Source organism: Populus nigra, chromosome 1, assembly GCF_951802175.1.
Source record: "Populus nigra chromosome 1, ddPopNigr1.1, whole genome shotgun sequence".
Lineage (NCBI taxonomy): Eukaryota > Viridiplantae > Streptophyta > Magnoliopsida > Malpighiales > Salicaceae > Populus > Populus nigra.
In genome coordinates this window covers 591,806-603,340 of record NC_084852.1, presented here as the reverse complement: position 1 = coordinate 603,340, position 11,535 = coordinate 591,806, and the positions used below count along the sequence as shown (strand labels likewise).

At 30.0% G+C, this 11,535-nt stretch overlaps 2 protein-coding genes across 4 annotated transcripts; both read left to right on the top strand.

Moving 5' to 3' along the window:
- The first annotated feature begins 3,098 nt into the window (after positions 1-3,098).
- On the top strand, positions 3,099-4,782 carry LOC133705700 (uncharacterized). Of its 3 annotated transcripts, none has more exons than XM_062131063.1 (4): positions 3,099-3,251; positions 3,471-3,537; positions 4,047-4,251; positions 4,373-4,782. In XM_062131063.1, exons 1-4 carry the CDS (start codon positions 3,169-3,171, stop codon positions 4,459-4,461), a joined length of 444 nt encoding a protein of 147 aa, XP_061987047.1. In that variant the 5' UTR covers positions 3,099-3,168; the 3' UTR covers positions 4,462-4,782. The 3 variants fall into 3 exon arrangements, with proteins under 3 accessions (XP_061987047.1, XP_061987054.1, XP_061987038.1); XM_062131054.1 differs by having other exon boundaries at positions 3,102-3,266; XM_062131070.1 differs by lacking the exon at positions 3,471-3,537 and having other exon boundaries at positions 3,101-3,251.
- A 209-nt stretch (positions 4,783-4,991) lies between these two features.
- On the top strand, positions 4,992-7,458 carry LOC133705619 (pentatricopeptide repeat-containing protein At4g33990-like). Its single transcript, XM_062130921.1, has one exon. The coding sequence runs from the start codon at positions 5,211-5,213 to the stop codon at positions 7,326-7,328; it is 2,118 nt and encodes a 705-aa protein (XP_061986905.1). The 5' UTR covers positions 4,992-5,210; the 3' UTR covers positions 7,329-7,458.
- Positions 7,459-11,535: the final 4,077 nt, after the last annotated feature.

Below are 11,535 nucleotides of genomic sequence, written 5' to 3'. Positions count from 1 at the left end.
AAAATAGGTTAACTTGTCAAACCTGCGATCTGAATTATGAGGTTTGGATAGCTTTATAAAAAAAATCGAAACAAACTATAAAGTTCAATCGTCAACAAATCAAATGTTAAATATTAAAATTAAAAAAAAATCGTAGATTAAAATAAAAAAAATAAAAATAAAGCACTACCTCTTTTAATATAATAATAGTAATAATAGTAATAGTAATAATAATAATAATAATAATAATCCCTATTTTAATCACAGCAAAACAAATCATTTCATTACCAAAAAGTTAATGGAATTAATCTTACAACGGAACACATTACTCATAGCATGGTAGTCTTAATAGAATATAAAGAGGTTTATTTAAATAAAAAAACAAAAATATCTTTAATTTATTTTCAAATATAACTTTTGGGATAAGCGTCCGGTTTGGCATTCCATTCTAAACAGGGACTAGATAAATTTTGAAATTTTTTTTTTGTTTAAAATTATTTTTTTATATTTTTGGATCATTTTGATGTGTTGATATTAATAATATTTAAAAACAAAACATTATTTGAAAGCATTTCTGAGCGAAAAGCAAACAAAAATTTGATTAAATAAAAATTTGATTTTGATAAACAAAGTCATTAAACACAACCGGGTGAAAGACTTGTGATGCAAGGTCAAATATCTTGATCTATATATATCTCTTGGCTTTTCTATTTTTATCCATTTATCATTAATGACTTTTTCTAACACACATAATTCTTGATTTATTTAATTATATATATGCATAAATTTTTTGATTTACATTTAGAAATTTTGCATGTACAAAAATGAATAAAAAAAGCATGCATATATAATTATTTTTGTAAAAAACAATATATGACCCGCAACGTAGGCAGGTCAAATAACTAGTAATCCTCTAATTCATGTTGACTTAATTTGAAAGTAGAACAAGATGTGATGATTTTTTCACTAAGATATGTCTCTTTCATATGCATGTATATTTGTTATATGTGTTCAAGATATAATTGTCATATTGATTTGATAACTAATTTGAAAAAAACATTACTAGATTAACCTGTGAGTTATTAAGGTAAATATTTTTATTAAAATGAAGTTTTTTTTTTTTTTTTGGTGTTGCCACTAAGTAAAACTGTTGGGCTAAATAGTGTTGAATAACTGTCTTAAATTACAAGTGAACATCCTTCTAAACGGTGTTTTAGGAACAAAAATAAACAAGCTTGTCTCTTGAATAGAGATGAGCATAAAATAAAAATTGCTGGTGGCGGATCTAGATTCAATCTTAATATATTTTTTAAAAAATATATTTAAAAAAATAATATAAAAATATTAATTAGAAGTAAATAAAAAAATTTCAAATTTTTTTTAAAAGTTTTTTAAAACGCAAAAACAAACATGCTTTAATAAAAAAATTCAACCCAACTTCAAATAAAAACAACTTTTGTACAATATAAAAAAAAGTTACATTAATTTATTTTAAAAAAAATCAATACAAGAAATGAAAAAAAATCTAAAGAAAAAAAATAAAATTAAAAATATCTTAAAAGAAATTGAGATTGAATCTGGCTACTAGCAATTTTTAGTATAAAAAACAGAAAAAATAATATTTCCAACAACACTTTTTTACTAAAAAAACAGCTAAAACATCTACATGCTATAATATCGTCCACCGTCCGTGCAAACACTTTATGCTTACTATGTAGTTTATAGTATAATAAATTTATCTTCACAGTACATTATTTTCCTACGCCTTTTAAACTATAATGAGATGGCATACCCGCACGCTGCTGCTGGCTTATAAAACAAATGTACTTGATAGTGTTATAATTGTGAACCAGCGCTAGATAAGGTATATGATGGAGCTAATATTTCATGACGGAAAAAAAAAGTTGTATTGGTGATCAAAAAGTTAGAGACTAAACAAAATGATTTGCGGCAATCCACAATATTTTGTGAGGAAAGATACAGTGCTTTCACCACATGATTTAAATTTTCTTTTAAAAAACAAAAAAAATTACAAAGCTAAATTCTATACCAACTTAATATTAAAAAACAATCGACAAACATAATTTTGGAAAGAAAAAAAGATAATTTTAGAAAAAATCATAAAAAAAACCATTTAGAAAAATAATATAGCAATCCACATTGTTTTGTGAGGAAAACAACAACGCTTTCCCCATATGATTTAGTTTTATTGTAATTATAATTCTTAACCAACTTAATATTAAAAAAAATCGACAAAGATAATTTTGGAAAAACTCTTGTAGGAAAACACTGTAGTAATTCAGTGTTTTAAAGAAAAACAAATTACAAAGCTAAATTCTCAATCAGCTCACTATTAAAAAAATAAAATCAATAAAGATAATTTTAGAAAAAAAACCAAGAAAAAAAACCATGTTGGAAATACTGTAGCAATTCTCAGTGTTTTGTGATGAAAGCTATAGCGCTTCCCCACATGATTTAACCATATTTGTAATGACTTATAATTATAATTCTCAACTAGCTCAATATTAAAAAATAAAACTTACAACGATAATTTTGAAAAAATCATAAGAAAAAAAAAACCATGTAGAGAGACACGGTATTAATCCACAGTATTTTGTCACCACATGATTAAACTTTATTATAAAGTTAAATTCTAACCAGCTCAATATTAAAAAAATAAAATCGATAAAGATAATTTTGGAAAAAATCATAAAAAAAACACACACACAAAAAAAAATCATATAGAGAAACACTGTAACAATCAACAATGTTTAAAAAAAATTACAAAACTAAATTCTCAATCAGCTTAATATTAAAAAAAAATAAAATTAATAAATAAAATTTTAAAAAATAAAAAAAATAAAATAAAAAAATTATGTGAAAAAATATCGTAGCAATCCACAGTTTAAAAAAAATTATAAATAAAAATTTTTAATCAGGTAAATATTAAAAAATATATAAAAAATTAAAAATTAAAAGAAAAAAAAGGAAATAAAATAAAATAAAAATGAAAAAGTGACAAAAAAAACAAAAAAAAGGAAAAAAAGGGAAAACAAAAAAAGGAATGCAGTAATATATTACTGTTATAATCCACAATATAAATGGAAACTTATTACTTAATAATAATACCTAGGCTTTCTCGATTATTAATTAGGAATAGTAATCGCTTAGCAAATTCTGCAACGCAGGATGGGCGACGTCCAAGGGAAGAGAAAAGGTGATCCGGCTATTGAACGAGATCGGGGAATCCAAACTCGGGAAGATCAGCTCGGGTATTGTGAGAAACGGTGCATTTTTTTTTCCTTGAAATATGAGATCGGAGGAAAGATTTTATGTTCAGTGTTAGATTTTTGGCTTTTCTTTGCTGTTCGGGACTTGTTCTTACGCGTAGAATGACTCTGTCCAGATCTGATTCTTTTTTTATAAATAAATGTCATTCTAATTCAATATTTATTTAAGTTTACTTTTCTTTAATCCATCCATCCATCCAGGAATGACCTGCTAAAATACACAAGGAGTGCAGAACAAGGCATAGAATACCACAACAAGAAGCACGAGGTAAACTAATTTTAGATCGCTTACTGCTTTACCAGTTTTGATGATGAAAAAATTTGAAGGATTTTGTTGCTCAAAAACCTCAGACAGCAAACTCGAAGTCCCTCACTAATAAGGACAGGACGGCACAGTGTTTTAACCCAAAAGTTCTCTACGATGTCTATCCATGTCATATTTTCCAGAGAATCATTAATCTTCATCTCGGTGCTTGAATGAACTTGTTAGGATTGTTTGGTGCATGAAAGAGATAAACACTCTGTTTTGCCAGTATTGTTATGGTGTTGATCCATCATGCTGTAGAATTCTATAACAACAAGTCCAAGGTAAATTTCTGGGCTGTGAAAACTCCTCGGGTTATTTCTATGTATTGGGTGGTTAAAACAATCAGCATCATCTAGTACTATTTGCTAGTTATAATGTTTATTTTATTTTATTAATTTTCCGCTGCTAAAAACAAATTAATTCTGTGTACTCACAACTTATTTTTTTGTTCCTGTCAATTTCTTTTTCAGGGTGCTAAATTTAAGCTGGTGCAGATCATATCTGCATGTTCTTTCTTTTCTATGGGTGTTTGGGAGCATATCAACTTCACTGCTTCTGAAGATGACAAGTCTCCGAAATTGTTTTTTGCTGAATTGTCACATGGAGAAGCTCATTGGGGAACGAATCATAATACAGAAGCCGAAAAAATCACTGCATGTTGTTTGCTGGAAGAAGGTTAATTATCCTACCCTACACTCTGGTGTGTGTTTGTCAATTTCTATGCACGAGTTGTATTTTATCATTACATGCATCGTATTTTATATTATTGTTTCTGGTTTGTTTATTATTATTATAGGGTCTACCAAAGATTACTGTGGATTTTGTCCCCATGAAGACAAAGTTTATCACCCTCTTCAGGGATTTACAGCGGGGATTCGCTGGTGATTTTCTTGCTTTTTGTTGAGGAGCTTCCTTCAACCAATATGCCGAAAACTATAATGAAGCGCAACCTTATTCCCACCCAATAGTATCCTACCCTACCCCCCTTCAGCTAGCAAAGGAATTTTCCCACAGATCCATTTGTTAAAGCTTTCTCAGTTTTAATGGTCCATGTGCATGTTTGAATAGCTGTCTTGCGAATTTGTATGTTGTTGTTGCGGTATCTTTACAATGGAAAGAAACGAAAAGAAACTAAGCTTGCGAGTTTGAATGAGCTTGAAATATTTTTCATTTGAAGGATTGTGAGTGCACTAAGCTTATTTTAAAGTGTTTGTGTGGCATCGTCTTTCTTTGATTTCTATAAGCAGGCTTATGGATTTTTTTTTTGTATTTACGTTCATGCAAAATCTCATCTCTTATCTCCAAGTGGATAGTGTCATTTTCTAGTTGATTAAAGAGGTAAATATTAGTAAATATTATAGATTATTATTAAAGAGATAACATTTTTACTATTTCTCTTTAAATCCTCTTAACACTTGTTGTGGAAAAGGATTGATTTCAATGCTTTATTCAAATCCTGCACAAAGTTGCAGCAGGTTAAATGTGCTCATACACTTGTTGTGGTGTCAGGGAGATTTAAAGACAACTTCCTTTCCTCAAAGATTGTAAATTTGTATTCTCAGCATGGTGATGTTTCGTTAGCTTGGTGGACTTTTCACCACCTACCAAATAAAGATGTTTATACCTGGAATTCTATGGCATTTGCTTATGTTAGCCATGGTTGTTTCCGCGAAGCCTTGGGTTGTTTCAACCAGTTCTTTTCAACCTCTGGTCCTCGACCTGATTTTTACACTTTTCCTCCTGTGGTTAAAGCTTGTGGAGATCTGCTAGATGGGAAAAAGATACATTGCTTGGTTTTAAAGTTGGGTTTTGAATGGGATGTATTTGTAGCTGCTTCCCTGGTACATATGTATTCGCGATTTGGGCTTGTGGGGGATGCAAGAAAATTGTTTGATGATATGCCTGCTCGTGATAGAGGTTCATGGAATGCAATGATTTCTGGTTATTGTCAGAATGGGAATGCTGCAGAAGCGTTGGATATCACAGATGAGATGAGATTTGAAGGGGTAAAAATGGATGCTATTACTGTTGCCAGTGTTCTTCCTGTTTGTGCACAAGTGGGTGATATTTTAAGTGGCAAGTTAATTCATTTGTATGTTATAAAGCATGGATTGGAATTCGAACTGTTTGTGTCTAATGCTTTGATTAACATGTATGCCAAATTTGGTAGCTTGGGGCATGCGCAGAAAGTTTTTGGTCAGATAGTGGTAAGAGATATTGTATCATGGAACTCGATGATTGCTGCATATGAGCAAAACAACAATCCAGTTACAGCTCATTTATTCTTTCATAAGATGCAAGAAGCTAGAGTTCAACCTGATTTGTTGACTCTAGTCAGTTTAGCTTCCATTGTTGCTCAACTAAATGATCATCGAAATAGCAGGTCTGTTCACGGATTTGTCATGAGGAAAGGTCGGTTTATGGAATATATTATCATTGGGAATGCGGTTGTGGATATGTATGCCAAAATTGGCAATTTAGATTCTGCGCGTGCAGTTTTTGGAGGAGTCCCCATTAAAGATGTGGTTTCTTGGAATACTTTGATCACTGGTTATGCTCAAAATGGCCTTGCGAGTGAGGCAATTGAAGTATATCTTTTGATGGAAGAACACGAAGAGATAATCCCAAATCAAGGGACATGGGTAAGCATTCTACCAGCCTATTCCCATGTGGGAGCCTTGCAGCAAGGAATGAGAATTCATGGACAAGTTATTAAAAATTGTCTCTACTCAGATGTCTTTGTTGGCACATGCCTCATCGACATGTACGGTAAATGTGGAAAATTAGATGATGCAATATCATTATTCTACCAAGTACCTAGAAAAAATTCAGTCCCTTGGAATGCTATGATATCATGCTATGGAGTTCACGGGGATGGTGAGAAAGCTCTTGAGCTTTTTAGAGAGATGAGAGCTGAGAGAGTGCAGCCAGATCATATAACATTTGTATCGCTATTGTCAGCTTGTAGTCATTCAGGTTTGGTCAGTGATGCTCAGTGGTGCTTTAACATGATGGAGGAAGAGTACGGAATTAAGCCTAGTTTGAAGCACTATGGTTGCATGGTAGATTTATTTGGTAGAGCTGGGGAATTGGAAATGGCATTCAATTTTATAAAAACAATGCCAATTCAGCCTGATGCTTCTGCATGGGGTGCCCTTCTCAATGCTTGCAGAATACATGGAAATATTGAGCTGGGTAAACATGCTTCTGAACGTTTGTTTGAAGTTGATTCAGAGAACGCTGGCTACTATGTATTGCTATCAAATATTTATGCAAACGTTGGGAAATGGGAAGGAGTGGATGATGTGAGATCACTAGCTAGAGATAGGGGATTGAGGAAGAATCCTGGATGGAGCTCAATCATATTGAACAACAAGGTCGACGTCTTCTACACTGGCAACCAAACTCATCCCAAATGTGAGGAGATATACAGGGAGTTGAGGGATTTGACTTCAAAAATAAAGACCATTGGTTATGTTCCAGATCTTTGCTTTGTGTTGCAAGATGTTGAAGAGGATGAGAAGGAGCACATCCTCATGGGCCATAGTGAGAGGCTGGCTATTGCTTATGGAATTATTAGCACCTCTCCTAAAACTCCTATTCGGATCTTCAAGAACTTGAGGGTCTGTGGTGATTGCCACACTGTAACAAAATTTATATCTATAATTACTGAGAGGGAAATTATTGTGAGGGATTCCAGCCGGTTCCATCACTTCAAGGGAGGAACTTGCTCTTGTGGGGACTATTGGTAACATGAATCATGATTGAATATTTGTTAAAAGAACCTTGATGAATATGTCTGTTACCTGGTGCCAAGGAAAATTTCGTTAAGCTCTGCTGTCCTGATGAAAATCAAATACTGTGTACAGAAGTTTTATTTAATTATGTGATCATACACCTTTTTCCTTGATTAAAGAATACCATGGTCAGTAGTTCAAACTGCCTTCAACTCCTCCATGAATTTACATGTCTTGGTAGCTTCAAGACCTTTTAAATAACATGATGGGCTTTTGCTTGTTCTCTTCGGCTTGACCCTTTAAACTGAGTATGTCTATTAATAACAAAAATAAATATATTAATAATAATAAAAATACTGATCTCTCCCTTAGTTGCTATAGTAACGGTGATGATGATGAAAATAAAAGTAATGATAATATTAGTTATACTAGCGGTGATAATAATTATAACAATAATAATAATAATAATAGCAATGTTAATAATAATAATAATAATAATGGTGGTCATAATAATAATAATAATTATGATATTACTTATTGATAATAGTAGTAATGATGGTAGTTGTAATATAATGATAATAATAATATTAGTAATGAGAATAATAACACCGTGACTAATAATTGTTATAATAATAATGATGATAATTTATCATTCGATATTAGATTACTGATAATTGAGTTTTACTGCTTTTCTATGTATGATATTTTTTACCTAATATCCCGGATTACTGATTTGAAAAGTTTATATGGCTCAATGTTCTTTTTTTATTTTTTGCTTTATTTTTTTTAATTTAATCATTTAATATTATTTTTTGAAAATAAAAAAAGTCATCCGAATTTCCTTTAAACCTATTAAATAAATTAATTTATATCAAGTTAGCTCTTAAAGATTTATCGTCTTGCTTGAGTTTATAGCATTGCAAAAAAAATATTTGTGCTCTTAATAACTTTTTTTTAATGTTTTTGAAAACATAGTTCAGACCGCGGTGGAGCGCAAATAAATAAATTAATGATAACATAAATTAGTGTTCATGCTAAATAAACTTATTAAAATTTAAAAATAAGTTTTTATAATAGGCTGTACAAAAGGAACACTTGCTAATATTATTAAAAATATTTATATTATCTTATTCAAGAACAAAATAAAAATTCAATGAAATTCAATAAAATAATATTTAAAAATATTCTTAATTAATATAAGAATTTATAAAAATAATGTATATAATATAGTTTAAATGGTAAACAAGCACAATGTAGAAACCATAAAATGGTGAATTCACATAATCTGAACAATTCATGCATCAACAATAACCCAAATATTGAATATTGGCCTGGATATGATTCAAATTTGAAATCTTATCTCGTTGGCAAGTTTTGTCCAAACACGTAACTATTTAGAATACAACATAAATCCATTAATAAATATTTATCTTAAGTTAAGTTCGAAATCTTATCTTGTGAAAGTCTCTTTTCCCTTCTTAATATTTACCTTATATGTTAAGTTATTATAATTTATAGATAGGGGTGATTATTTTCGGTTCGATTCGGTTTTTATCAAAAAAAATAACCAAACCGAAATTCTTTTTAAAAAAACCAAAACCGGTTCAAACCGACCTGTTTTGGTTTGGTTTGGTTTTTTAGGACAAAACCGGTTCAAACCAATTTGGCTTGGTTTTTCCGGTTTGGCTCGGTTTTCTTGGTTTTGGCTCGGTTTTTTCCAGTTTTGACTCGGTTTTTTCATTTTTTTTGGTTCGGGTTTTTTTTTCTTATAAAACAGAACTGGCCTATTTTTTCAAAATTTTAATCGGTTTTTTTCAGTTTGATTTTTTTAGTTAATATGATATAGAAAGAAAAGATATGTAATCCAATAAGATATACCTTTCCATTATTAGTCCCATAACCTCACCTATATAACATGACAATGGGAGAGTCTATCCTTATTCTTTGCATTAAAAAAACACAAGTAATCGGCATTTACATATCTCTAAGGTATTTTCATAGCAAAGAAAGAGAGATGGAGAAGTCTTCATTCAAGCTGACTTTCTTGGTCTTTACACTCTTAATCATTGCTTCTTGTTAGTCTCTCTCTCTCTCTCTCTCTCTCTCTCTCTCTCTCTCTCTCTCTCTCTCTCTCTCTCTCTCTCTCTCTCTCTCTCTCTCTCTCTCTCTCTCTCTTATATTTCATTTAATTTCACACACAAACGACAGGTTCACATGTAGGAGAAGCAAGAAGCACTGTGATTACATTGCGTTGCAATAAAGATGCAGACTGTGCAGGCCAAAGATGTTGGTGTATAGGCAAGAAATGTTTGTGTAATACTTGTTTTTGTCAGAACCATAAGTGTGTTTGTAACGTTCAATCCTCCTTAAGCGATGCCATCGTCGGAGCTCAAGTAGAAAAATCGGGACATTGATTAAAAGGACCTCTATACATGCCGGTGCCATGAGCAAATAAATTGTCATGAATAATGTTTTTATTTTAAAATATAATAATATGGTTGTTATCGATAAGTCCAGCCACCACAATTTGTCGACACAAAGCTTCTTTTTCTTGTTTTTATTTTTTTATTAAGCTTCACTCCACCAACTAAACAGACCGTCTTATTTAAATTTTAAATTAATTTATTGATATGTGTTGTAATATTTATAATTTACTTATATATTTAATTGTTTTATAATAATAATTTTGTTGTATTAATGTATGATTTGTATTATAGAATTTGTTTAGAATTAAAAAAAATGAATAATTTGATTTTTTACTTGAGTGTGATTTTATTATTTAGATGTCTTATAATTAAAAATAATAATAATTAATTTAATAGGTACCAATTATGAACTCTTCAGAAGATGGCTTCATAGATCAATTTTTTGGGGATGATCAAAGAATATCCCCTGGACCCATTGAATGAAAAACTATGGCCTCGAACCTATTTGTATAGACAATGAATTCATTTTTAGCCTAATACTAAGCCCAGATTGGATGAGTTTAAGCCTTTAAATAGAGATGGTGTTTCGCACTCATCCATACACTTAATCAGGGGTAATTATTTTTATTTTAGTTTGATTTTTATATAAAAAAATGAAACTAATTTTTTTAAAAAAATCAAAACTAAACCGAAACTAGTTCAAACCGATCAATTTTGATTAGGTTCAGTTTTTTTGATTTCAGGTTTATAAAATTAAAATCGAACCAAATCGATCAGTTTTTTTAAAATTTTAATCAGATTTTTATTATTCATGACAAAAACACTCCATCAAGGCAGATAAATTATTCATGACAATTTATCTTCTTATTGCACCGATATATCTAGAGGGATAGGGTCTCCCATGCATTATAATAGAGGCTATGTTTTAGAAAAAATAAATATTTTATTAATTCATTTTTTTTTATTTTCTATTCAATATTATTAGGTTTTTGTAGTTTTTTCTATTTGAAGAGAATAATTTTTCCATTTAGTGTTAATAGAATTTTAGTTTTTTTATATAAAAGTTTATAATTATTTTGACAAACGAAGACTTTGATAAATAAAAATAGAATATTTTAGGTGTTTTTTTATAGTTATAATATTTTTTATTTTTAAATGTTTTGACTTGTAACAAACTTTATTATCATTTGTTGCCAACATTAATCGGTATTATAATCTAATGATTTGTGGTGGTTTTGCTTTTTATATTATATTATCTATAAATTACAATAACCTAAAATTATATAAGGTAATTACAAAGACTTGCACAAATTACGGATATCTGCCTACAATTCGTAAATGACTAATTTGACTGGCTACATTTCTTTCATCTTTTTATTAACTTGGGCTGTCTTTGACCATGTTTGACTCCTCTCAGCCACCACCCCCTTCGCATCCACCAAACACTATAAACTGGTAAGCAGCCCATTTATCGTCTTATAATAAGTGTGGATATGAATTGAATTGTGTGTGTGATATTTGTGCACAAAACATTGGTTATATATATATATATATATATATATATATATATATATATATATATATATATATATATATATATATATATGGAGAGAGAGAGAGAGAGAGAGAGAGAGAGCTATATTTTTAGATATCAAATTATCAATTTTTCATCCATATTTTTAAATTATCAAAATTTCACATTCATTCTATAATTGAGGACTTTCTCATCACGGTATCTTTTTTTAATAATCAATTCAAGCAAATAATTATAATAGTACACATCATACTTAAATGTA

Bases quoted from the DNA above. Each gene is read 5' to 3' on its own strand.
- LOC133705700 (XM_062131054.1), top strand. From the start codon at position 3,169: ATGGGCGACGTCCAAGGGAAGAGAAAAGGTGATCCGGCTATTGAACGA. The intron at 3,538-4,046 runs GTAAACTAATTT...TTTCTTTTTCAG, and splicing joins ACCACAACAAGAAGCACGAG to GGTGCTAAATTTAAGCTGGT. The intron at 4,252-4,372 runs GTTAATTATCCT...TTATTATTATAG, and splicing joins ATGTTGTTTGCTGGAAGAAG to GGTCTACCAAAGATTACTGT.
- LOC133705619 (XM_062130921.1), top strand. From the start codon at position 5,211: ATGGCATTTGCTTATGTTAGCCATGGTTGTTTCCGCGAAGCCTTGGGT.